The following is a 27,970-nucleotide window of genomic DNA, read 5'->3' on the forward strand; positions in this document are numbered from 1 at the left end:
TTAGAATATGTAAATTGATGATCTGATGGGGGTTAATCTATAAATCATGACACTCCGCTGCCACATAACATAAGGTTAAAGTATCAGTAACGAGTATCATGTTGGTATCGACAATACTAGTGCTGTATTTACTTGGTATCGGATCCACAGAAAATTTAACAGGATGTTGTTTGATCTTCTTCTCTGCTTCATTAAAAGGAAATGTGTACGTGATAGGACAATTCATTGCAAGAGCGCAGCAAAGTAATGTTGTATAACCCTGACAAAGTTATCTGTTTAATTGCCTTTATGATTACATGTTTACTGTGGAACTGATGTCTGATGAAGTGTGAAGCTCCGCTAAAGCTAAATAAGATGGACTGATCCCCTTCTTGTCTGGTGTTATTTGCCTTCTAATTTGTGGCATGCAGCCTGACAGCAGTTACAAGCTTAAACATGTTAGACTAATAGTGCCTATGATAGTTCAAATATAGCTTGCTCATACAAAGGGTTACTCAACCCTGTAATGCAATACCTCCAAAGAGTTCCACTGAATCAGACACTAAAAAACAAAACACAAAAAAAGACTTCCTGCAATGATAACACTGGAGTAAAATCCCCATAAAGTTCTTTAGAATAGACCATGATGGCTAGTTGTAATGAGGTATGACAGGGTGGCATGCATGCCATCTTCACCAACATCTTGTCAGAGTAGTTAGTTTACTAAGGGCTTGTAAGACGGGTTACGCTTTTGATCATGACAATAAAACATCCTTTCCAGGGAAGCAGTCTTCTGAAAGGTGACAATACCTATCATTCCACGCCTCGTTTTCAATCCATTTGGTAGAACAGCGGTCCCTTGTGGCTGTTTGGCTAAACTGCAAGGCTAACTATCCACTATTTAGTTAGCTTACTTGTAGAGCTCGAGATTTAGCAATTCCCTAAACACGAGTGTGGTCTGAATATACTAAAAACGCAACGGATATGCTCACGTTGAATTAAAAAAACACACGCCTTTCAAAGAAACGTTGCTCCACATCACAGAGTACTCCAGAAAATTTGCATTTTGTACAGCCTGAACCGGTATGTATGTACAACTGTGTGCTAACGTTAGCTAAATTAGCAAGGTTAGCGGTTGCTAACGTCAGAGTGCTGCTGGCTGTATGGACGATATGTATATGTTTATTTATGATAGCGGTGGTGAGACACACTAAAATGCGATGTGCATTCGTGCTAAATGAATCTTAGACAATCGGTCGACGCTTGAAATAGCGTGGTAGGCAGTGGACATCCTGCTAACCCATGTTGGCATACCTGTTTGGCTAATCAGTACTGAGGTTAGCTGTGGGCATTGCTGTCAATTATCTATAGCTTCCCTGCTATGCAGCTAATCCTGTGCTAAGTGCAGAGCAAATCATGTACATCAGAGCATATAAGTGATTAGCTACACGTTTTCTAATTATACCCTTCTTTACAGGAAGCCATGTCGGGAATTAAAAGGAAGATAGAGGGCAATGATCCCGACTATGAGGACGTTTCTCTGGTCCAAAACAGTAAGAGAAACAAGGCGGCTGAACATAGTGGTAAGTTCATGCTCTGAACCCTGAGCCAGTACACCTGCTTTGCTTGTTGTGGTCAAAATTAGCTCTCAGCTTTGCCCTGGTCTTGGAGATAAGTTCATTCCCTATTCCCTATTTTATCCAGCTCGAGAAGCAACAGTTCAGAAGATTGAAACCATCATCAAGGAGCAATTTTCTTTGGAGATGAAGAACAAAGAGCATGAGATAGATGTGATAAGTCAGGTATCCGGTGATACTTTCTTTTAAATCTATTTTACTCTACTTTACTTGCTACTGCATAAAAACTTAACATGGACAATAACTTGCAGGTCTTCTTCACGTTTAAGTGTAATACACAGCATGCCGGCTAACTGTTCTTTGCTTTGCAGCGTCTTAATGAAGCCAGGAGGATGATGGACAAGCTCAGGGCATGCATAGTAGCTAATTACTATGCCAGTGCTGGACTGACAAAGCTCTCAGAGGTAAATTCCCATTCATTTGCACACAGAGTTGGATGATACAGCCTCAAAATTGTAGTGCAATAGTAGTAGTACACGGTAAGTCAAATGTAGGCACAAAAGTAGCCAAGGTATTGTTTCCCCTGGGAAGTAAAAATATAAAATAACACTTTAACTGAACAATTGTTACACTTAACTATGTAAATCTGAAAAATCTTTTCCACCTAGGATGTTGTTTCTTAGGTAGAGCTTTTCCCCATCCCCCCCCCCCCCCTGTTTGCTCTTCCTGTCATCTGGAGTGCACCTCCTGTGTGAATCAGTGATGCTTGGTGGAGTCTTTTGTTGACATTTAGGTTGCACATCACCAGCTCTTAGTATCACCTCCTGTGTAGCCTGGTTGTACTTTATGGTGTTTATTTGCCTCAAGTGGTGAAACACATTTGTGGCTTCCATCTTCAGCTGGAACAGTTTCCTTGCATATTTTGCAAAATATTGTCTTTTTGTTCAAGGTTGTTGAAGTAGCTCCATTTTTAGGTACTAAATTGGCTCCTGAACATATCCCGACTGGTCTCATTGTTACATGCACTATGGATCATAAACACATGGCATAAAACTTTATAGTGGTGTTATTGCAGACAGTAATAGCCAGCTGTCTGCTACTCTATGTGGTGGTACAATATAGAAACATTGACCTAAATTTTCTTCTATGTCCCATAGCATACCTCCAAGAGCGACCCTGCTGTGCTGAACCATCCAGCCATCCGACGCTTCCTGGAGTCTCCTTCCCGTTCTTCTTCCCCTCTCAACCAGGGCTCCGAGACTCCATCGTTGGTCCAATCAGAGTCCGAGTCTCTCTCACAGCAAGGAGATGGTGCTGAGAGGAATGGAGAAGGATCCTGGAGAGAGGACATCAGCAGGCAGGAGCGCAGACCCGGACGCAACACAGGCAAAGTAAGTTCACCTGGCAGAAATTGTGGAGTTCTTGACTGTTTGATGATCGGTTACTAAAAGCATTGCCGTTGTTGTTGCCGTAGGACACATTCGGTGTACCATCGTCTGCAGGCGCAGAGCAGAGAGTGACCTACCACTCTACTGGGGACGATGCATCTAGACTTTATGTGAAGAAGACAATCGTAGTAGGAAATGTATCCAAGTACGTAACCAAATTAAAAAATGTCTGTCATTTCTTTGGTGACTAATTACATTGTAATAATAATAATGGATTGGATTTATATAGCGCTTTTCAAGGCACCCAAAGCGCTTTACAATACCACTATTCATTCACTCTCACACACTGGTGGAGGCAGCTACAGTTGTAGCCACAGCTGCCCTGGGGCAGACTGACAGAAGCGAGGCTGCCATATCGCGCCATCGGCCCCTCTGGCCAACACCAGTAGGCAAGTAGGGTAAAGTGTCTTGCCCAGGGACACAACGACCAGGACAGAGAGCCCAGGGATCGAACCGGCGACCTTCCGGTTACGGATGCGATTCCCAACCCCCTGAGCCACGGTCGCCCCAACCGTAACACACTTTTCAGATTAGAACTCAGAATTGAAAAGAAAGTGTTGTTGAAATAGATACTCTTCATGTAATAAGAAAGTCACTTAAGCTTCGGGCAGGTATTATAGAAAAGGCTGCCTACCTGCATTCAGTGTTGTCTATTTTTTTTTATTTTTAATCAGTCTTGGAGGAAAACACAAACTGCGATGGACTTGCTTGTAAACTACTGCATGTCTCTTATTTTGAAAGTTCAGTTATCATTCATATATCACTCAGTTATACCACAAATCGGCCATCTTGAACCGCAGCTGGTTTAGGGTTCATGTGCAGGATCAGAAATTAAGTAGAAAGAGGGCTGATTTTATTCATTATTGGCTAAACATTAGAAGAACTGTGGCAGTCGGGGTTGGTTTTTCTTATTTTATTTAGTCAGCTGAATTTTTCTCATGCATGATTGTGCACTGAAGAGATGAGCCACAAATCAGTTTTCCTGCAAGTGTGGTCTTGAAGAAGATTGAGAATAAATTTTACCTAATTTATTTTCCCCCTGGGTGGACAGTTTTCCGTTCCTCAAGACTGCACAGGTAAAATTACACTCAGTTAATAATACGTTGGGATCCCACCTGCCATGATACTCATGAGCATGTTGACCCCAGACCCCATATAAATAGATACTCACTTTTTAATTGTACATTATTACGTAACGTTTTAGCTCTTATGGGTCAGACCACACCTGCTGTTGAACTTGGCCTTCATTTTCATGTTAGCCACACACCTGTAGAGTTTCGTGACTGCATTTTGTATAGTAATGAGGCTTTTATTTTGACAAATGGGCGCCTACCATTCGTCAAAGGTGAGGTTTTTTTTGTTCCAGCATGACAGACAGACTCGAGCGGAAAAGGGTGCCAGCGATACTCATCATTAATGAAGCGCATATTAAGTTTAGAAAACTTTGAGATATTTATTTAGCACACTTAATATTTTAGTACAGGTTTCTTAATCAGAAAGCATTTGATCAGATGAGATTTTAAGTTCCTCCAGGCTTCCAACCGGTGTTTGATTTAAGACGGAAACTTTATGACAGAAAATTATTAAAGCGGTGTTGAAATTAGTCATGTAGCACCTCCTTGTCTGTCTCCTCTTTCCAAATATTTTGTAAAGATTTAAAGAAAAAAACACCCCTTCATTTTCAGTCTCACTTTACCTTCCTGCTCTTCATCTTGGGTGGTGTTTAACTCTTCTGTAAACCATCTATGCATTACCTCAATCCAATGTTTTCACTACCTCTGAGATTTTTCTTCTTTGTTTATTATTCTCAGGTACATTCCACCTGATAAGCGGGAAGAGAATGACCAGTCTACTCATAAGTGGATGGTGTACGTCAGAGGCTCAAGGAGAGAACCTAGCATCGACCACTTTGTCAAGAAAGTTTGGTTTTTCCTGCATCCCAGCTACAAACCCAACGACCTCGTGGAAGTCAGGTTTGTGCCAGTTTTAGTGAAATGTGTTTTCAAGTGTTTTTTAAGCAGTCATGCAGTTTCATGTACTGATGTTGCAGAATAAAAGAAGTTAGAAAGAATTTAATTAAAGAGAAGAAGGAAGACAAAAAGAAAAAGATTTGTTCTTGTAGTGTTTCGTAGCTCTTAGATAAAATATTTACTTCTAACTTTGTCGTGATAAATAAGTCCTTTGATCCACCTTTTTCCAAGCATCACTTGCCAAAACTGCAAGAATTATACAAACAATATTACATAATAATTCTCAGCTCGGTGAAAATCCTTTAGATCAACTTTTAGCAAACACTGCCCCCTCGTGTAGGTTTGATGATGCAGCGCATTCAACCCCTATCAGTCTCATCGCTTTGTAGAAAATCAATATTTGTCTTACCAAGCAGTAATCACTTCAGCAAAATCTTACAGCTTGTAAGAAAATTAAAAGATGACAAATTTGTTATGCAGATTGTACACACATCATTAGGCAACGTCATTTGCTGCACAGCGAGTCAGCCTAGAACTCAACGTCAACAAGACTAATAGCAGGCACACCTAAGTGGTCCAGACTTGCCTTAGCCTAAAGCAGTTAGGTGTATAGATGAGCATCACACACTTAATTTAGCAATCATTCACAAGCAACAGAGGTTAGGTAGCCTTGAAATATGCACTTCAAATGTCTAATTGTTGGCATTACCCTCTTAAAAATGGCTCAGGATTTAAGGTTGCCTGCAGCTTCTGAATAAATGATCTCTCTCATCAGTCAGCAGTCCTTATCCTCAGCTGTAGCTTCCCAGCTGTTTGAACTGACAAAGTGCTCACGTTGCTGTTGCAGCAGCTCACAAGCTCCCCCCCACGTAACTCAAACCTTCACTCCCAGTGAGCCCTACGCTGATGCTCTCTGCTGACTCCCAGCACAGCCTGACCGTAGATGAAGGGATGAAGTGAAGTGGAAAAAAACACCTGCTTCACTTATAGGTTGCGCTTGAATACACACATGATACGCAGGCACATGCACATGCCCTTGCAGTCAGATCAATGTCTGTTATGTTGGGATGAGAATGTCAAGCTTCAAAGGAGGAGAACATGTGAGTTTTTCAAGTCATTGATTTTTAGGAGATTCTTAACTCGGTCCAGGCTAGAAAACAGATTGGTTTTTAAATAAAGGCATAGTGATGCATCTTTACTATATATTTTTTTCATCCTGACTTATATTTGAATTTTAACAGTGTTGCATAAGGCAGTTCAAATGTGTCTGTTCTCAGTGAGCCTCCCTTTCATTTAACGCGCCGCGGTTGGGGTGAGTTTCCTGTGAGGATCCAGATCCATTTTAAAGACCCTCGCAACAAACGTATTGACATCATCCACCAGCTAAAGGTCAGAATACTTTGCAGACCACATCATCATTCACTTTACTTTTCTCGTTAGATGAGGACTCTTTGTCTTTCCTTGTGCCAATTTTCAGAGCCTATTGTAGACAAGCCAGTGGGTCTGACTTCTACTGCTGGTGAATTTCACATATGTGTAAAGTGTACAGGATTTAGGCAGGAAACTTAAAAGGATTACATACATTCACGTCAGTATTTTATTTTTTGACAAATACACAATATTTGCAGATTTTGCCTCTGGACACCACCACAGTGGATTTAAATTCAGTCAGTGTGTGATTGAAGTGCAGACTATCAGCTTTAACTCAAGGGGATTTCCAAAGATATTGCATTAGCAGTTTAGGAAATAGTCATTTTTGTCCACAGTCCCTCAAAAAGAGGAAGACTCTGAAAGAACTGGACAACTGACTGACAAGCAGCAGAAAGCAACAATAAAACAAACCAATCAGAAAGATGGCAAAAATCCCCAAATCTATAATTTAAAGGTGGTGAACTGATTTGCATGTTGACATCATTGTTACATGATAACAATATAACATAAGAAAGTAAAACTCTTGAGGAGGTAGGTGTATCATTTTCAGCATCTAAAATCAAGACATGCATGTAGGGTTTACAACAAGCTGCAAACCAGTTGTTATACTCAGGAACAAGAAGTGCAGAGTAGACTCCGCTAGAAAAAAATTCAAAGAGCCTGCACTGTTCTGTAAACAGTTCTGTGGATGAAATGAAAAATATGGAGAAGGAGAGCAACAACTCATGATCTGAAGCATACCAAATTACCTGCTGATAGAAGTAACAGGATGCATTCTGTGTACAGGGCTGTGCTCTCTGCTCACATTCAGACAAATACTGCAGAACTCACCAGACAGCATTTTGCAGAGTAAATAGATAATGACCCAAAAGAGCAAACAGCACAAGTTTCTCAAGGCAAAGAAAACGTATTACTTTTAATGGCCAAGTTGGTCACTTGATCTCAACCCAACGATGCTTAATTTACAGTTATTAAATACAAAACTGAAGGCAGAGAGACCCACAAACAAGCAGCAGCTGAAGGTTTGTGCAGTAAAGGCCTTGGACTTCCTAAACAGTTCAATCAAGTCTTTTGATAAACCCCTTGAATACATCAATTAAAACGTTAACGGGGTCAACGGGTTTTATTTGCTGAGCTTCTACCAGTTTTATTAAATATTTTTTCATCTTAGTAGCCGAGTGCTTCAGCAAGTTTTCTCCTGTTATGGCTTGCTTTTTTTTGCCCCACTGAAAAGTACCTGTCTAGTATCTTTTTTTCAGTCTGCATTGCAATCACATATATTTTGTTTGAAAAAAATAGTCTTTATCCAAAAAATCATGGAACTAACTGTGCGCTAAGTGCGCCTTTATAAACGAAAGAACTTTCAGAAATGCATAGTGATATAGTCCAGTTTAATTTCAGAGTAATTAGATGTTGACATTTTTTTTAAACAAATAAGTAATCATAGTATATTGCACTAAAATGTGTTTATACAGTTCAGTAACTCTGCTGCATAACTTTGCTGTCTTTACCCTTTCTTCCGTTTTCCTACAGCTCGACCGAACATACACTGGACTGCAGACGCTCGGGGTAGAAACAGTGAGTTAGAAATGTTCACTTTGTTTCCTGCTATGACTTTTTTTCCCTTCAGAGCTTCACTCTGACGTTGATTTATATTTGTTCCAGGTGGTTGATGTGGAGCTCCACAGGGATTCTCTTGGGGAAGACTACATCCCTCAGCCTTCTTCCTCCAAGGTGACTCACAGAGCAGCCAGCCCCACTTTGACTGCCTCTCTGGCCCAGACTTATGGACGCTGTAGTTCTCCTGTGTCACATGACTCCAGTGTAGACAAAGGTACACCAGCAGATTATTTTTGCACATTTAAAATGATAGGGATCATGTACCTGAGGGTGTGTATATACTGGACTGCTTAACAGAAAAGTAGGATTGTTTATTTTCTCTCCATAAAACTAAACCAGAATCAACCAGTTTTCAGTGGTTTCTTGGCCTTACAATCATTTTATGTGAGCTTATTATCAAAACCAGATGATGTTCAATAAAAATTGTTCTTCCATCTGCAGTTTTCGTAAAGACAGAGACGGGGAGGCCTGCAGGTGTTCATAACGCAGGCCTTGCTGCCGGTGAACACACTCCAACACGGCCCAAGGCCGGTGACAGAGTCACTCTGGGTTCCCATGGCAACTCTGCCTTCCAGCCTATCACAGCAAGCTGCAAGATTGTTCCCCAAGGACAACCACCCAGTCCTGCTGAGTCTCCTGGGAAATCATTCCAACCAATCACAATGAGCTGTAAAATAGTTTCAGGTACGTGTCTCCACCCACTGTCCTTGTAAAATTGTCATATTGTTTCTAAAGAATCCAATTCATCATAAATAAGATGGTCTAAGTTTACACAATAAAGATGCCCTGTGATTATAACTTCTTTATTTCAGGTTTTGTTGAGGTGAAATCTGTAAATCACTAAGAAGTGTTGACAGCAAACGCCTCACTGACGTTGAAGTTTGATGACATTATTTTTCCATTTGCTTGTAATTTCAACATATTGTTTCCCGGCACTGACACTGATTCTCAGCTTAGTGAAGTTGGTATGAATACATTCATTGTTAGGAAGATGCAGTACTGCTCAGTAGGGGTTGAAAAAAGCTTCTTTTGTGTTCCCACAGGCGCATATTTGTTGCATTAGCCAAACAAAGTACATAAAAATAGAAAAACGCCATTATGTTTTACTTCAGATTTGGAAAACTGCTGATTATATTTTCAAATGTCTGTAAACGCAACTGAAAACAAAACACAGAGATTGGAAACAGTGGCAAAAAGGTCATGTGACATGAATTTTATCTTTCGATAACATATTTCAGAGCCCCTTTTAAAAATGAGAAAATATAAGTTTCATAAAAAATTAAGTCTAAGAGAATTACTCATACAATAACTGCCCTACTTCCTCCCCCACAGGGTCGCCCATCTCCACACCCAGCCACTCCCCGCTGCCCCGCACACCCACGACCTCCACCCCTGTCCATTGCAAGCAGAGCTCATCCTCTGTGCTCAACAATCCTTATATCATTGTTGACAAACCGGGCCAGGTTATCGGCATGGCTTCCTCATCCGCTGCCTCCACAGGTACACTTCTCCTACTCAGTGTTAAAGTGCTGCTTGAAATCGGAAGTGGACCTGGAGCAAAATTGAGAAGCGGTGTCTGAGCCGCCCACATGGGATATAAAAATGGCTGTGAAAAATCCGCTTTATAGCAGGACAGACGATGAACAGTGCTCTTCAGACTTCTCTGTTCTCTTCGTTTCTCTCTTTGCACTTTTTTTTCCCTCTTTAATCCCTTTAAAGTCTACTTTCTAACATTATGTATTCCCTCTTTGCTGTTTTTTTTCTCCCTACCTGCACTCCTAAATTATGACGTGTGGTGAGCCAGCAGGATAGTTGCTAAAGGAGAGGTTACCATGGTAACTGAGCCAATGTGTTTCATGGCCAGATTAGGGGGCTATTCGAGAAGACCCTGCACTCCAAACAGTTTTTTCCTCTCTATGTGGTGTGTGTGTGTGTAAGTCCCCATAAAAAGATGAGTTTTATTGCCATCTGAGCATTTCCGCATCATCAAGCAATCATCTTGCATGATGATAGTCATTGTGTTTACTTCCTCTCAGCACCAGCATCAGGTCATATTCCACTTAGAAGCTCTTTCCTGTAGATTGCTGTCTCACACCCACTCAGCCACTCCTACACTTCCTTCACAAATGCACTGCTCACCCAGATTCGGCAACAAGGTTAGAGTGTTCTTAAATTATGTTTTATCAAAGTGGATGAGGTAGATGTGGGTGTTTTGGCTGATTCACCAGTCCTGCAGTAAAACAGATTTTAATGCAGTGAGTAAGGAACAAAACTTTGGTGGGGCTCAGCTCTGCGAGTCAGTCAACCCTGAGAGGAAACAGTCACCTGGCACCACAGTGGCCTCGATATCTCTCGAAAAGCTGACGGGAAGGGTGGTGAATCCTCAGCCTCATCTGTGCTGTGACTTATTGTGTTTGTATGTTTGTTAATTATTCCACAGGAAGCCCATCCACTAAACAGTCTGCCACTCAGGGCACTCGCTCCCCAGCACCTAAAGTTCACACTGGCACCTTCCTGTCCTCAGGGATGAAGGTGAGTTGGTAGAGCCTTACTGGGTTACAACCTTAAACGTGACAAACAATATCCATTTTTTACTGCCCTGTCCTCTAACTATGAAGATAGTCCTTGTATTATTTGTGTTTAAAGCAACATTAACAAAGCAGTGTTATATTAATAGTACGCCAGGGTGCTATCTTCAGCAGCTGTGAGTGCCTTGGCAGCTATTTAAATAGGACATAGTTCTGAGGATGGGGGAGGGGGAGCTTTGCAGAGAGAATTGCACAGTTCTTTTTCACGCAAAATGTGTCATTAGCTTGCTTTAATGTCATCCTACTCGCACATGCTAATGATCCCTTTATTGTCCACAATGAGCGAAATATGATCTGGCCTAAAATTCTTGTTTTATCACATTGGAGCTCTGATTGGTTCAGATTCTTTAGTTTTCTCTGTTGTAAACTACAGACATCTGCTCTCACACTGAAAGGCACCCCAGATGAGGACATATGGGGAATATCAAAACATGGACCCGATGAATAAATGATGATGCTGATTTTACGAAATCTGTTTTAAGTAACATCTTTTCTTGCAGCACTGCAGCCTGCTGAAAAAAGAATAATCAGATCTTTCTTTACAGTCAGAGTGCATCGTATTAATCATTTATGTGATGTTTTCTTTTAACCAGACAATGTAATTGGTAACTGATATATAGCAGCTGCATTATGAACCCGCTGTGGTTTCAAAGCAGTGCGGAGTTGTGTTTCGAGTCCCTCTCTCCATGTTTCCCGTGCAGGTTATTATCAAGCAAGAGCCAGGGGAAGTTTCAACACAGCAACAGCCGATGGTTTCCACAGTAACCAGTCAGCAACAGCAAACTAGCGCTACAGCAGGACACCAGTTTGTCGCAGTGAAGGGGGGTCACATGATCTCCATGTCGGCCCAGAAACAGACTGGTGGAGGGACAGGGGCCACTAGTAGCAAGGTCAGTTGTCACCCAGACAAACCTGCACAGACGCAAACCTGCAATGATAAGTACGTATGTGTGTGGCCACAGTCATTTAAAAAAAATAGTTTCTTCTCTTTCTTCTAGATGTTGGGTATTCCTGTTAGCTCAGGGCTTCAGTCTTCAGTCAAACAGGTTGCTATCAGCAGTGGACAAATTCTGGTTGCCAAGGGCAACCCTTCTGTCTCCAAGGTGATGAGTGGAAAGCAGGTTTTGGCTCAGGGAGTTGCTAAAGCCATCGTCAGTGGAGCCAGTGGCATTTCTGGACACCAGGGTACCAAGGCGGCTGGTGGTTCAGGTGGCAAGAGTGGAGGTCAGAGATTAAATACACTCTCACACACACACATAAAAGCACAGTTTCATTTTATAGCAGCCCAAGTTGTTGTTACAATTTCAAATCCCATCCTGGCTGTTGGTAGAATTACATGATCTTTGATCCCCAATTTAAAACCACAGTATGAAATACCCCCCGAATGACAGAATGGTTGCCCCATGCACTCAAACATAACATTACATTACATCGTAACCTAGTCTGTATAACAGTGCCTGCTGTATCAAAAACGAATGATGCTACAATAGTGAAAAGTATTGTCATGTTTTCACTGTGACAAGTTTGGTATTAAAGGATTCTGGTGACATGCCAACTCCATCCATTCATCCATTTTCTTAACTGCTTATTCAGTTCAGGGTCACTGGGGTGCTGCAGCCTTTCCCAGCTGTCATAGGGAGAAAGGGAGTTATTCAAGTTGGACAGGTCGGCAGGGCTAACACAGAGACACAGACAAGCATTCACACTCTGTTCTGCTCTGGGTTTAACTTTGACTCTGAGGTGGGGGGACACTTCAATGGGGTCATCAATGTTTGTTTGTTTTTTGTTTAGTTTTTTTTGGTTGTGTGTTTTTTCTTTTTCTTTTTTTTAATAGTTGAATTACATTTAGAAGCAATGTGTCTCTACCCTATATTAATATCATCTTCTTTATTTAAAATGTTTGCAGTTTTAGAGCTGAGTGAGTAATCATTATTATTTCTTTTATTCTGTGTTTGTTCCTAGTGATGGCTACACTTCAGCTGCCAGCCAACAACTTAGCCAATCTGGCCAATTTGCCACCAGGTACCAAACTCTACCTGACCACCAACAGCAAGAACCCCTCGGGGAAAGGAAAGCTGCTCCTCATCCCACAGGGAGCAATCCTCCGGGCCTCCAGTGGAAGTGAGACATGTTGCGTCCTATATTATTAAATATATAAAAATAATAGTAAATAATATTTTTATACAGCCACTGTTTAAAAAACCCATATCAGTTTCCATTGACATGGCATTGCTCCTTTTGTGTCAGTGTTTTAGTCACATGCTTTTCTCAATCCTATTCATGTTTATTAAAACCAAGCAAAGGGTTTGTTTGTTTAAACTGCTCATAGTCAATCTTTGTTGGATGTGTCACCATGTTTTAATAGAACTCTGTGACAGTGTATCTTTGTAGCAGCAAAATGGAAAATGCAGGTTAGCGTTGTCATGTTTTATATTGTAAGGACCTGCAAGATTATAGTGTATTTCATGAATTAATGTAGAATAATTATTCTAAGTTTAATATCCCAAAGTATAGCTTTACCACTTAAATATGGTTTCCAGGACAGTCTCTGTGGATTACAGTATGTGGGTATTTAATATCCAAGAAAACCTGCACCATGTGAAGCTGCACAACATTTTCTAGCAGGTGTATAATGTCATAAATTACTAGGTGTTAGAAATAGGCATTTGTCTGGAACGGGTAGCTTACTCAACAGTGTTGATAGAAACTGAAAACAATGCTTGATTTTTTTTTTGGCAGCTCAGTATTTGGGGTCAGCATCCCAGGCAAAAACCTTTCACTGCGACATTTTCATCCATGCCTCCAAGTTGTAGACATCTGTATTAAAAAATATTTTGGCTTCCAGCTCATCATAAAGTTTGGAAAAAGAAATACACTTCTGAAGTGACTCTACAACTTGAGGCATGTTAGTGCCAGTTACAGATATTGGCTGCTGCTGGACAGTGAGTCAGTTACAGTCATCTGTTTTTCTGCTTAAAGACATTTTGATTTTCACAGCAGTAAGCCAACATTGCACTGCCCTGCTCTGCTTCACAATCGTGCCTTTGCCCTTCTTTGAAATGGCAGCACTGATACTCTGGATTTTTCATATGAAATGAGACTGATCTATGTGGATTTCTGTAATTTAGGTCAGCAGTCCCAGAACAGCTCATCAGCGGTCTCTGGGGCCTCTCACAACTCCTCCTCCTCTTCCTCTTCAAGCAATCTACCTTCCAACCTCTCCTACACATCTTATATCCTTAAACAGACCCCACAGGTGGGTAGACCCACTTTTTCCTTTACTAACGACAAATGCAGTCACACACTGGCACAACATCATTTGTGGCTCTGTATGTATCTCATCTTTGCTTATTAGAGTGTTCATATTTGACTGACCTGTTCTTAATTAGAGTGTGTGTGTGTGTGTGTGTGTGTGTGTGCACGCGCACGTGCAGAGGTTTCAAGTTTCCACATAGACACTGGGTCCTGCTTTCCTAATAATGATCAGTCTTCAAGAGCCATCTTTTTTTCTGTAAAATTTCATGTCAGTCTCTCTTATGAGCCAAAGAGCCGGCGCACTCCCACATTCTAATTAGGACCTAGAGGATCAATTGACCTGGAGGGCTAATTGAATTTTCCGTAGCTATTATGTTATAAAAAATTAAAATGGAAGCATTGTACTGCTTAAAATAGTCATACTGTGCACATCATGTAACCTTGTACTGTATGTAATTTAAAGTCTAATATTGGTGATATTATTAAGCCTGGCTGATCCTGTGTGGGTTTACTAGGCTGACCTGAAACCAGTTTTTATGGCCTTTGAATATAATAAGTCTGTAAGATTTTAGACAAAAACAAATTTTGTTTTTAGTAGTTACACCACTGTAGTGACTGATTTTGTGTGCCTGTTTGTATCCAGTAACTGAACACTTTGTTGGTTGGCTCTGTTGGCTTGAAATAGGTGACTGGCCTGTTTACTGAAGAATATCCCTGGTCTTTGCCTCGAGAAATTCTTGAGTTGCTTTTGCATTATGTTTTGCTGTATATGCATGAACTGTCAAAGAATTACAGCCGTTCACCACTAAAAAGGTGCTCAAAAGTAACTGGACTGACAGAATCAGCATCACGTTTACTGCAAAGTTTGTACACAAACAGGGAATTTCTCTTGGTATCATGGTTCAAATACAGAGGTACAGAGGTTAATATCCTGAGTTATTTCATGATGAATTAAACATATAAAATTTGTGGAGTTGAGTCCAGGCAATGAAATTGTATTGGACTGTGTCAGAAAACACCTGAAAGAGCCCGCCCACTTCTGGGGGGAAAACTTGAGACCAATGTGAACCAGACTCATGGGTAGTAAGTAAAAAAATAGAGGAATCTGCAAAACAGATGGCCGGTGCTCCACAGAGAAAATGGATAATGACCTAAAGCATACTGCAAAAGCAACCTAAGAGTATCTCAAGGCAACGAAGAATAAATATTTATTATTTATAGAACAAGCTTTTCAGTTATTTAATTTAAAACTAAAGGTAAAAAGACCGTGAAACAAGCAGCAGCTGAAGGTGGCTGCAGTAAATGTCCAGGGGTTCTAGACTTCTGACTGCAAAAAATGTCATCCAGTCATTGAAAACAAGCGTTATACTGGAACATGTTTTAATTTTCAGCATTTGAATGTGGTGCACTTTGTATAAAAATGCCTGTAAATCCTAAACAGTTAATGCGGGACTTTTAAGCTCCTTGAATTAAAGCTGATAATCTGTGCAGTCACACACTGATTTAAAATCCACAGTGCTGGCGTACAGAGGCAAAATTACACAAAAATCATTGTCCAAAAACTCTTGGACCTGACTGTGTGTCATTAGAGCTGCACTTTAGTCATTCTTGTTCTGTTTTCTCAGGGTACGTTTCTGGTCGGTCAGCCCGCACAAGGTTCGGGGAAGCAGGGGAGTTCCGGTTCGGCAGGTCATGCTGCATCATCTCCTGCAACTGCTAGCCAGCAGGCTATTAGAGTGACAGCCGGACAGAAGGCAGCCATCTTGGCTCAGGTCAGTGTGGAGAGTTTACTGTAAGCTGTTCAGTGTGTAACACAAATCCTGCTGTAGTTACTACTGCTTCTGTGTTTCTTAGTTGTTTCTTTGACAGTCTGATTTCGACACAGGCTTGTCTTTTGGGTAATTATCAGCAAAGGTCTTCCAGTTCTGTGATAGTAGGACTCGTGTGGGGTTTGCCAGCTCTTTTGTTCCTGCTCTGCAGTCATTTTCCTCTTTACTATTCTTAATGAAATATTCATTCTTCTTCTCTTCTTTATTTTTACGCATTGCTGTATGTTACTTCACTGATTGCCTCCCTCATTTAACCACTAAATTATGACCGTCCTGCCAAATCTCAGATTTTGCGGTGGAAATGCTTTTGTATTTTCTTTGACAATGAAATCTCTTCAGAGGTCTTTTCTTTTTCATTTGGAAGTATATGGATTAGTGTTGTGCTGGGAATATAATTTCATAACACAGTTCACGGTCTGTCATCCACACACTGAAAGTTGTATTTTGCACATTGTTAGAGGGGCATGCTCATTTCACGATAGTGTATTATAGAAGTATAATTGTTACTAGAAGTGTCACTGCATACTCAGCGTTTAAACAATGCTGCCCTTGCAACAGAAATATGGCCCACTCAGCTAAATTTCTTTTTCAGTTTTATAAATGTACAACACCATGTAATTGTAGTTATCAAGCAAGGTGTTATCCAGCAGGACTGCAGTAGTTCTATGAAATAGACGGTTATATGAAGCCTGTGTCAGAATAAACTGGCATAAAAGGACTCGGCCAGAGGATAACCACATCTTTGTACAGGATAAGAAGGCTGTTGTTGCTAGCTCTGCTAACATTAGCCACACTCCACAAACGAATTTGACCACCTAAGTAACGTTATACAGGCTGCAAGCTATGTGCGGATCATGTCTCTCCACATATTACTTCAGCATTACATTAGTCTAATTTGTGCTAGACTCAGTTTAAGTCGTTGCATCGCCTTAATTCTCCAAAGTAAAACTTTCTAAACTGTCTAAAGATGTAAAACCAACGTGTGATAGATGCACACTGGCCCCGGGCTCATGGCACATTCTTACTGGCAATAAAATTTGCAGTTTTATTGGAGTTTAATCTTTAAAACACTGTCAGACAATTTTTGAAATGACCATTCAACCAGATCTATTTGTTACCACATTTAGTCTTGTGTGAGAGCGTTAGGCTCAAAATAACAACTTATGTAACATTGTTGTCAGCCGTACTATTTACTATTGTTTTATTGTTTGGACTAGAGTTAAACTATTTTATCCACGTGCCAGTTTGTTTTAATGTGACGTCTTTTTTTTAAATCTGTGTCTGCGTTGGCTGTGTTTTGAAAATTGATATTTCTTTAAATTATATTTTATATTTTTGAAAATTAATTAAATGAAAATGTTATCAAGCTTTTTACAATTTTCTTAAATACCAACAGGGACCATCTGTACAGACCGTGTCTCCCTCTTTAATCAATGTAAATTAATCACCAATGACATATGTGGTTATTATCCTAGGCTGATTTTAAGGTGCTTAAGAGAAAACATAATTTGTGCTTGACACAGACTTTTTCTGTTTAGGGTTTGGGACATCTTAATTTTATTTTTAAGTTAAAGTTTATATAACAACTCCAGACATAGATCCAACACAGATCCAACAAGAAACAGTATAAACGGTGGATGTAGCTACCAAGTGGTCATCCTCTGGTTTTTGAAGTTTTGTTTGGAAGAAACAGGATCAGCATTTTCACTTGGTTTCATCTTGGTTTAAAAAAAAAATAAAGTGATGAGGAGCGGCAGGTCCAATTGAAGTCATAAGCCAATGAACATACCTAAAAAAATAATGCTCTTTTTCAAAACATAGTTTGACCAAGACTTTTTTTATTCATTGTAAACTGTAACTGAGTCCATAAACTCATCAAGAAAGTGGTTAGAGGTCAAGACAGAAGGCTTTCCCATAGACTTCTGTAGCTCCAGAGGTGTTTCTGCAACCACAGCTATCGCCATCTGGTGGCTTTTAGATACACTGCAGGTTGAATGTACTTCCTCACTGGCTTAATTTTTCCAACTGCGAAGCCACATCTATGTTTTATGCTGTTCATGGTTATTAGATCTGGTATTACATCTTAACTCTGAAACACAGATTGGAAAACAAAAAAATATTATTCAAAGATGGCACTCAAACAGTACATATGAGTGTAGTTAGTTTTCCATTGGTTCCACTCACAATTTAAATGAGCTGCAACAGTGAAAGACCTGTCCAGGGTGCTGCTGGTGCAAGCACCTGATTCTCCCATGTGCTGCTGAGCTGGAGGTGGACAAGTCCCCTCATGCATTTTAATCATTCTCACTTTATATAACACTATCATAGCAGTTTCATTTCTTAGTGTTTGCCCAAGTGAAAACTGACTTCAGAGTTTTAGTCAGACTGGTGTAGTGTTAGTTATTTTACAGGGTTTTTTTCTGATTAAAAAATGGCTTCCATTATCATTTTCATATGAAATAGTCTATAAATACAATAATTACATTGTTGTATTACATTGGTGTGCTGCTCCTGAACAGTGCAAAACTCAATAATATCATTGGTAACAAATGTAATAGTGATTCCTTACTATTTACTGGCAACATGGCTACTGTGGAAATGCAAAGAAAAAAGTCTATGTGTGTATGTTTGTCAGAGTTTAAATCTTTTTTTCTTTTGATAGATTGTGAGTTTTCACCTCATGCCTCCTTGACAACTTCAGCATGCTGCACGTGGGCTGCTGCTGCTGATGTTCTAAGTGGGTAATTGCTCGTCCTCTAATTGACAGGTGGTGGGCAGCTCCCAGGGTGCACAGGTGAAGTTGCCTGACGGCTCAGTTAAAACAGTAACGGCAGCGGGAGCAGGCCACTTGTCCAAGCCGGGCACCACCACGTTAAGGATGACAGGTGGAGTCATCACCGCTGCTAGCTCCACGCCTGGCTCTGTCAGCAGTGCGAGCCAACAACAGGCGAGTTTCACAGTTTTTATTTACATCCCTTTTATTCTGCATGGCAGATGTTCCTATGTAAGAGTCACATTAAACCAAAGAGCGGTTAGCATTTCTTTTATGGTTGCAAGCTAGTTATGCTGTTTTTAATTACGCTGGATTTCATACCCACGTACAGATGAGGACACAATTATTAGCCTCCCTTTGAAAATGTATTTATTTTTCTAACACAGCTGGAAGGAATTTTTAACATCCTAGTTTTATTTTTTGGATGCTTACATTATTTTATTTTGTGCACAGAAAGAAAATTATTTCACCAAAAATTAAAAATTACCAGGGTCAAAATTCTCAGCCACACTGATGCTAATGGTCAGTTGTGACTGGATAACAGCCTGCAGTCACTTGTTTTAGCTTTGAAACTCAAACTCACGTCCTCCTGAGCAATCCCAGCCCATTCCTCTTTGGTGAATCTCTCAAGATCCTCCAGATTTGGTGGTCTGCTTGGTCTTCAGATAGCCCCACGCATTGGAGTGGGCAGGCGAGCGGTGGCATGAACAACCATCTCTGTGAACACGATAATTTGAGAATGAGGGAACATAGGATTTTCAAATTAATACCATTGATCCATCTGCTAAAAGTCTGATGAGTTTGAAAAATGTTGATCTTGACTTCAAGGTTTCTGAAAATCTTGTAAACACAGTAATTCGAGGCAGGTGATAGCTAAGATTTTCAAACTTATACCAGCAATAGTTCTTATCTGCTGGGAGACTGAGGTTTAGCACTGGTGGCTTCTAGTATTTTTCTTGGTCTGCAAACTCACAGTCCATTCCTGTGCAGGGTTCTGATGATTGTCCCACAATTCACGACTTGGCGAAGTCGTTCACTAGTGTCCTGGCAGCTCTCACTAGTGTCCTACCTCTGCCAGGCTTGTTCTGTACTGTGAGGCTCTCTGAATTTACTGATGATACTTCTCCATCTCTTGCCTTGTGAGCACCAGTAATTCTTTTTTGCAAGTCTAAACTGATTTCTTTTGGGGTTTTTTGTTGTTTTTTTGGCATGATGCTTTCTCAGGTGAAGCTCAAACTCTTGCTTAAGTTTTTATATGTGTGTAAACTGGAAGAAAGCCCTCATTTTTAACTTGCTTTTACAAGCTTTGAGCATTAAAGCACATCATTGCACATTTGTGGTTTGTGCTTTGGCTCAATTAAAAGATCAGTTTTTGGGGGGTGTTAATATTGATCCTGGTATTTCTGCTATTCAGAGCAAATAGAAATAATTGATGCGTTCTAAAGGAAACCTTGCTCTGTCCAAAAAGCATTTAGGAAAATTTAATTCCCCTATGGAATTAAAATCCATGGAGGAATTAAAATTTTTCAATTCAATAGGGGAGCTAAAGCTTTTATGCTCATCTTTAAATCTGGTATTATAGATACTAGAAGCACCCTGATTTTGCAAGAAATAACACATTTTTGTATAAGTGGAATTGGAAAAAAAGGCAGTAGAGATACACAGAAAACAAATGATCCAGCCTGAGTGCAGTGGCTCGCATGTGTAGGCACGCTGCTGTGTATATTCATAAGCATCGGTCTGAGTTAGGATGATTACATCTTTAGAGTCAGTAGCTAGGCATCATAAAACAGAGAAATTGCAACACATAAAAAGATTTACTCGGAGCTCCAACAAACAAGCCAAAGAGGGGGAACTTCTCTTTCTGAGGACTCTCTGTGAGGAAAAATGGACTCTTTTGTTTCTGAGATTCCATAAAACCAGTGACCTGATCAGCACAGCTCATTCTGAGAGCTGCGTGGCACTAGAAAACAAACATCAGCAGAAAAAAGAATACACCAACTCTCCTCCAGGCACAGCCACAGCAATCTTCTCTCACATATACACTACAGTGTCCAAAATGGACTTGGTCTGTGATATTTTTCATATTTATGAACACGTTCGCTGTCGTGCAGCTCCAGATAAGGTGAAATGCTGCTGTATATGTTTTTATACCTCACTTTATTAGCTATTTTGAAAGAAGGGATTTGTAAATAAAAGTGTGTTGGTTAGCTCATTATCAGAAACGTTAAAGGACATAAAAGAGTCTGTGTTTGCTTATTTCCTGCTTGACACGTGTGTTTCCGTGTGTCCATGCAGGCACTCGATGGTGGGAAGTCTGCTTCTCAGCATCACTCACTCCTGATGGCAGCCAACCAAGCAGCAGTAATCAACGCAGCAAAGAACACCAGCGCCGCTGGTGGGGGCAGCAGCTTGTCGAAGGCAGCAGTGGCCTCCTTGGTGAAGGGTGCTGGAAACCCTGCTGCGATCGCAAAGACTGCTGGAGGTTCAGCTGGTGCTGTAGTAACAGGTGCAAAGGGGATCACCAATATGCCTGTCATCAGCATGTCCAAAGGTGTGGGTACTGTTGTGGGTGTGCCCAAAATCAGCAGCAGCGGCGCATCCCTGGTTTCTGCAACTTCGTTAGTCAGTGGAGTGGCAGCCGCCGGAGGAAAAACTGGTGCTGCTCTCTCGGGTAGGCAGAAAGAAGCCTGTTTCTGCATTAACTGTCAGGTTAAATGTTAATGCATTACTCGAATAAACAGAGCACCTATGTTTTTGTTTTGTAAAGGTATGCTGAAGATCCATTCTGGAGGTTCCAGCTCCCAGCAGACTGTCTTAACCATTCCTGCCAACCAGCTCAAGCAGCTGGGAGTTGGAAGTGGGTCCGGCGGACTGCAGACCATCTTCATGCCTGTGGGGAAAGGTGAAATAAACCCACAACAAAACAGTGAATTCTAGATTAATAAACTGGGTCCTCCATGATAACACAAGATACTGCACAAACAAAGGTTGCTTTGTTGGAGTCTCACTTATTTTTAATAAGTTTCTGAGGGTAAATCTTAAAATATACAAAAAATATGCAAAATGTTTTTCCTCATATGATTTACAGTGTGAGAACAGTTACTTTACGCTCTAAACTGAGTTTATGTTCCTTCGTTTAAAGATGGCAGAATGATTTATTTACAACACGCAGGAAAACAGATTTTCATTATTTCACAGTTTTCCTAAGTGCAGCTTCTGGAAGACCTGTCATTCTACCCTCTCATTTTTTCATCCACTCGTTAAGCCCGTGTACCACAATCCATTCCTGTGTGTTTTACTCTGTTTGTAGTCGTGTCAAAAGGCCCAGTCTCCAGTACTCCTTCCTCCTCCTCCTCCTCTTCCACCACCCCTGGAGCACCTGGAGCTGGAGCCTCCCCAAGTCCTGCCAGCCAGGCCTCCCCCTCCCTTGCCCTGCCTCTGGTACAAGGTGAGGGGTCCATCCTCACTCCACCCGCTCTCCTCTTCTTTTCCACTGTACTCCCAAACTCCTCTTTCTTTGCGTATAAAATTATTTATTTTGCTTAGAAGCACATTAGGCCGTAACTAGTAAACTCAAATCCCATCCCTGTAGTCTCATCTCATCATTTTCTTTTATCTCCCAATTTAAAATATATAGTATGCATAACAATAAAGCAACCTTCTCTAACACTTGCTTTCTTCCACAGTGAAGACGGAGCCAGGTGCTGGCACAGCTGTCACAGCTGGTCCATCACCCCCGGTGACTACTCCTGCCCCCGCTTCTTCTGTCCACGTTGCCTCTGCAGCTACCACAGTCAAACAGGAACAAGGGGCAGAAAATTCATCGCACGACCTCATCAAGTAAGGGCAGGGACCTGTTACAATCACATACAGTGAGTGTATACATGAAAGCTTCTTGGCACCTGACAGCTGTGATTGTCTTCTCCTCAGCACTGAGCATATAGAAACCATGATGCAGCTGCTGACAGCCGTGGTGAAGAAATTCCCTCTAATTGTGCCAGATAAGAGTAAGTGAGCTCGCCTTTCATTTGATGTATGTAAAGGAAAAGTTTACATCAAAAAAGGAAAAGCTGTCTAAAAATTTGACACACTGGTGTATTTCTGTTTCTTTCTATAGCCGAAGACTCACATCCGTTTTGTGCCTCGTCGTCAGAACAGTATTATTCCTGGAATATTGGCAAGCGCAGAGCATCAGAGGTGACCTTTTGTTTTGTGTTTGCTTTTGATGATAAAAATTTAAATTCACAGAAGTGCAGTATCTGGGCTTTCAATCAGAAAGCCTCATTAGAGTCAAAGTGCTGATGAACCAGCAGAGATGTACATGTTTTGTTTTTGGAGCTGTGCAGGCTTGGAGTATATTCAGGGTTTTTTCTTGAAAGTATGCAAATGTGTTAAAGTTTTTCTCTCTCTTTTTTTTTTTTTTAAGCTTTCAAGCTGTCTTTCAAATAAAGAACGCAGGCTTTTTTCTTTTCTCTGTATGGATTTCCTCAGATGAAAGTTTTATTTAATCCCATCTGGGGTGACAGCACTCACTTACTAGCGTTTGCTCTCCAGGTTCCAGCTTGAGGGCGTCTGTGAGTGATAATTTGCAGTGTCTGCAGTTTTGGTGCCTGTGTAATCTCTCTTCATGCAGCATCCCGACTCAGAGAGCTTTCTGCTTGCCTCATGTCTTTCTGTTAGGTCACATATATATCGCTGCCTCTTGTCTCCTGTCATATCTTCATCAGTAGCTCATACAGGCCAACCCATATTGTAGCAGTCTGTTCTCTTTTTCTATGGCTATAAAAAAGGATCCCAGACAAGCCAAGGCATAGTTATTTATATCTACAGGTCACTAATTTACACAGAGGACAGGGGACTCATCACACATCATTACACATTATGAGGACAGGGAAGTGGTGTCTACGGGCTGGAGAAAAACTGATTCTGCACAGCAAATCTGTGCGTTTGCTAATGAAATGAAAGTCCTATATGCACATCATCCCACCTCAGCAACAATCTGGTAACACTTCAAGGGATTTCCAGGCCCAGCATGACTAACCATCTGGCAAAATGAAAGGAACGAGAGCCATAACTTTAATTTCAGTGTTCATCAGGACGGGAGGAAAACGAACTGCATCTGAACACGTTACTCAAGATTCGTCCACTGTGATCTAATCACCTGTTGCTAGGAAAACATGTATTCATAGGTAGCAGATTGCCACAGTTGCCTGTAGTTTTTACCCCATCACCCTTAAACGGTTGATGGGTATTGCCGTCACCCTGCCAGCCAGTCAGGCAACATGGACGCTTACGTTGTGAATGCAATAACTCGAGAACAGAGCGATGTTGAAGTTTCAAATTGATACCATTGATGTCTCTACTAAAAATCCCTTGCAAGTTTGAGTCTCAGTAACATCTACGTCAAGGTAGATGTTCTATTCAACAATATGTTGGCAACCAAAGCAATCACAAGGAGGTTTTTAACCAGCTGGTTGGGAATACACCTTTTCATCCTAGCAACAGGTGGTTGCCAGGGGTCTGTAGACCTGCCTGATCGGGGTTTTAGCAGTCACTTTCCCTGCAAATGGAGCGTTGACTCGTGCCTTATTCACTTGATCCTACAGTGTCACATGCCCAGAATGGCAGCCAAGTTAATGCCACTTGCGTTCACATGTGGGAAAGACCTCAATAGAATAAAATAATAACATCAGATTTCAAAAGACGCTCAGAAAGTCATTTCTTTGCCCAGTTTAAGGATTAATAAGCTTCCCCGTGTTAGACTTCCCGCTAGCCTGCTGCTTCATTAAGGCGTCAGAACAGTAAGCTGGCACGATCAATGTCTATTACTCATCCCACCGGAGCATCGAGCAAAAAGCATGCTAATTGCATTTGTTCACACTGCTTTATAAGCGTTTTTTGGATACAGTAGGCTGAAAGGAACCAAAAGGGCACTTGCCTGTATGTTTATTAGGATAAAGAATATAAAGTATATGTGTGCCATCACACAGTCAAAACTCTTAGTCACCCCAGCTGTGTGTGTGCAGCAACATGACCTGCTTGTGGCTGTACAGCTTGTGATTGATTGATTTCTATTCTCTCTCATCATCTCTCTGGTTTTGGCCTGTGTGCAGCTTCAGCGAGCCGTAGCGGTGAAGCGGGTCGTCCAGGACGTGTTGGATCGCTCGCCCCGTCTCCAGGCCCTCACCCCGCCAAAGACCAGAGAGGTGGTTCAGTGGTGTCGACAGAGGGGTTACACGCCGCCTGACCCCGAACCCCCACAACCCAAGAACGATGACGAGTCCATCGAGGACATTCTCACTCAAATCGATAATGAGCCTGGTGAGTTTGTGCCTGTGTGGACTTGGTCTACATCTTCTACAGGAAGATCGTTTCACTCGGTCTTGTTAAAGCTCCAAGCGGATCAATATTTTCGCCTCAGTGTTGCATGTGTGGGTGTACTGTTTCTGCACCTACCAGTGGATCCAGTAATGCGTCTGCAGACCAGTTGTGTGCGAGGGCGGCCAGTGTTCAGCCTCAGTGCTTTTGTTCAGTCGCATTGTTTAATTTGCAGGGAACTCTTATTAATTCCATCTTTTTGTCTCTAAAGGATGGGTGGCGAGGCCGTTTAGCTCACTGAGCCAAACAACATGATAATCGGTGTTTGTGTTCTACTTGTCTCTGTCTGTGCAAACGTCCTCATTTGTAATTGTTGCGTTGTTGAACTGCTAAAATGAGCAAAGATCTCACAAAAACCCTCCTTCACATATCTCAGTTTTGCTTTAAACCACACAGCCGCGTATCAAGAATCTGTAACCTGAGAGATGCACCGAAGCAGTCGGCGTTTCTGCTGATGCTGCGGCTTGTGAAATGATGTGTTAAATGAAGGGTACGTGTAAATGTTCCCGCAGAGTGCCCGTCGACCCTGAGTAGCAGCGAGGAGCTGGTGCTGCGTCTTGAGCAGATGCAAGCTCTGCTCAAGACTGAGCCAGAGGAGGCGGATGACGAAATAGTCGACATCATCACGGTGACTCCTCCCTGCCACAAGCTAAAGGTCAAAGAGGAGGAACAGGAGGCTGACCCGGAGCCCAAATTCTTCCTGGGTGCCAGCCTGTCCGATCAGTTTGTCAGTGAAGCAGCTCAGCAGGTTGGGACCCTCTCTGGGTTTTGTTTTGTTTTTTTCCCTAAGAAATGTGGGAAAAGTGAAAAAATTCAATCAGTGATTTCTGATTCCTCTCCAGCTTTTAGCAGCTAACAGGAGGGCACACCACGTTCCCCCTTTTTTATAAGATGAACACTGCCTCTTTCAGATCGGGGTAACCTTCCAGCCGGTGGAGGTGGAGAAGAATGTGTTCGCTCCAGTAATCGAAGCCATGATTCTAAAGGTTGGTCACTGTACACAAAACAGTAACTCATGAAAAATGTCAAGAAACACTTGACAAACAGTCTGAATATGAATCCTGAATGCTTGTTTCACTTAATCACGTTGTGTGTGTTTGTGCCTGTACGCTGTAGGCTACAGAACAGTTTGCAAGTGACCTCCTGAGAGAAGCGCTGGCTGGGGCCTACGCCAAATCCCCTCCAAACAGGTCAGCCTTTTTTTCCTCTTTCCTCTCTAGCATGCGACCTGCCTTAAAGCTCCAGTTTTCACTTTATTTTTTATATTTGGGCCTTTTGCAGCCAACTGAGTTAAAATAAAAAACAAAGAGTGAAGTAAAAAAAAAACCTTTTTTTTTCTTTTGATGTTTTCTAAACAAATGTTAATATAAAAGCCTGGTGGTAGCTTGTGTCTTTTTTTTCACCCTTTATCACAAAAATAGCTAAAACTGTGTGTTAGATGGTGCTAGAGTGGATGGATGCTCTGTTTTTTCATTAAAAAAACAAAACTGTGAGTCACCTTTTACCAGAGGGCGATACATTATAAAATGAAAACATGTCTGCATGCTCACTAAACGCCACAAACCAAGGGCTGTCCCAAACTGAAAGATACCTTAGGGTGGTGTTTCTGTTCCTCTTGAAGTTATTTCTTGGTTGCATTTGTGTTTGCAGGGCACCAAGAGAGATCACAGCCATGAACATCCACCAGGCTGTCAGCAGCATCCCCACCTGCGACTTCCTCACTAATACACACATGGGTTACCTGGCTAAGGACAACTGAGGCCTCCTCTTCTTGACATCGACTGGTTACTGACAATGAGACAAATCGACCGTGTTCGTGATCACACTCGGTCCCGTTGGCTCAGGTTGCACAGCAGTAATAATGTACTGTATTCATTAAGTTGACCATTGAAGGGCTCAGTTTGCTGCTTGAGCAGCTGCGTAGCAGCAAAGTAACAAATGTTTCTAATACTCTGTAACATCTTAGTGCCGGTGCATTGAAGCTTCGTGGGGCTCGTGTTATTGGGTTTAGAGAAGCGATTGTGCTCTTGCTTACCTCAAGAAAAGATTATTTTAATGATGAAGTGTTTTCTGCCAGACAGCTAGCTAGTCACTGGGAAAATGAAGCCTGAGTGACTCGCAGGGTTAAATAATAAGATCAGACAGCTGTCCCATCTCCAGTGTACTGCATCTTGCCATCACAATCACTGAATTTTTGGAACTGGCTGAGTCTTTTAGCTCAGGTGAACCACAAATTTAGCTGTTCGGAAACACACCGAGTATTTTTCTATCATTTGGGCAGAGCATACACAGCAGTTCTGCTGAAAGTGGCATGGCAACCAGCATTCAGCTTTTGATGTGTTTCACGGTTACCTGGCAGAGGTAACGTCGAGCCTTGCAAGACAAACAAGCACGCAGGAAGTGTTTTCTAAGGCCCTTCAGATGGGCTAATAGATTCATCTTTTATAGTCTGAAATTAAAGGTGGATTATGCCACAGAGACACCGATGAACTAATATGATGCAGGAGACGGTGTAGTGTGAGAATCATTGTGATTTAGAGAAACTCGCTGTTAGTATTTATCTTCTGTTCATGAACCAGCCCTGGCAGCACGCTGAAGTGTTTTTAAGCATTGTGTGTAACAGCTGTGTTGTATCTTATCATGTAATGTATAGTGTATATGACCAGTATATGAAGTATGGTGTTTTCAGACACTGTTTATTTTTCTATCAAATCTCAGCACCTGCGATCAATTACACCCCGACAGTAGTGAGTGTGTGCGTTTGGATGTGTTTGCTGTAGTCCCCACAGAGGTCAGTGAAGTTGATGTGTGTGTCTGTGTGCGTGTTGTGCTGTTGTTTCTGTTTAATGTGCTGCTTTGTATTACGTTCATGTGTGAGAATGAGTGGATGTGTGTCGGGCTGAGTGACTCTGATGCCTGTTAAACCAAATCGTATTAGTGTAGAAGACACCTAAACATTGTATTTTCAATTTCAGTGCAAACCAAAAATATAATCAATATTCTTGTAATGAATTTTAAAAACAATTCTTGCAAACCTGGCTCGTCTTTATTTATTTTTCTTGTCTTTTTTTTATGTTTTTGATAAATGCAATCATACATGAACAGTGTGCTGAACCCAG

The 27,970-nt window shown here is 41.4% G+C and overlaps 1 protein-coding gene across 2 annotated transcripts; it reads left to right on the forward strand.

Annotated features, from left to right (window-relative positions):
- Positions 1-836: 836 nt before the first annotated feature.
- Positions 837-27,889, forward strand: yeats2 (YEATS domain containing 2). 2 transcript variants are annotated; one of them, XM_040021831.1, is made up of 30 exons: positions 837-1,062; positions 1,457-1,562; positions 1,684-1,781; positions 1,928-2,020; positions 2,714-2,947; positions 3,031-3,149; positions 4,816-4,977; positions 6,252-6,363; positions 7,939-7,983; positions 8,071-8,239; positions 8,467-8,709; positions 9,358-9,525; positions 10,466-10,557; positions 11,315-11,503; positions 11,612-11,837; positions 12,576-12,734; positions 13,742-13,869; positions 15,494-15,640; positions 18,465-18,644; positions 20,769-21,144; positions 21,241-21,375; positions 21,784-21,921; positions 22,160-22,313; positions 22,404-22,480; positions 22,591-22,670; positions 24,587-24,794; positions 25,364-25,599; positions 25,763-25,837; positions 25,968-26,041; positions 26,502-27,889. In XM_040021831.1, exons 2-30 carry the CDS (start codon positions 1,463-1,465, stop codon positions 26,608-26,610), a joined length of 4,326 nt encoding a protein of 1,441 aa, XP_039877765.1. In that variant the 5' UTR covers positions 837-1,062; positions 1,457-1,462; the 3' UTR covers positions 26,611-27,889. The 2 variants fall into 2 exon arrangements, with proteins under 2 accessions (XP_039877765.1, XP_039877766.1); XM_040021832.1 differs by lacking the exon at positions 837-1,062 and adding an exon at positions 1,092-1,316.
- Positions 27,890-27,970: the final 81 nt, after the last annotated feature.

The sequence above is a fragment of the Simochromis diagramma genome, unplaced genomic scaffold, assembly GCF_900408965.1.
Source record: "Simochromis diagramma unplaced genomic scaffold, fSimDia1.1 OVJJ01000205.1, whole genome shotgun sequence".
NCBI lineage: Eukaryota > Metazoa > Chordata > Actinopteri > Cichliformes > Cichlidae > Simochromis > Simochromis diagramma.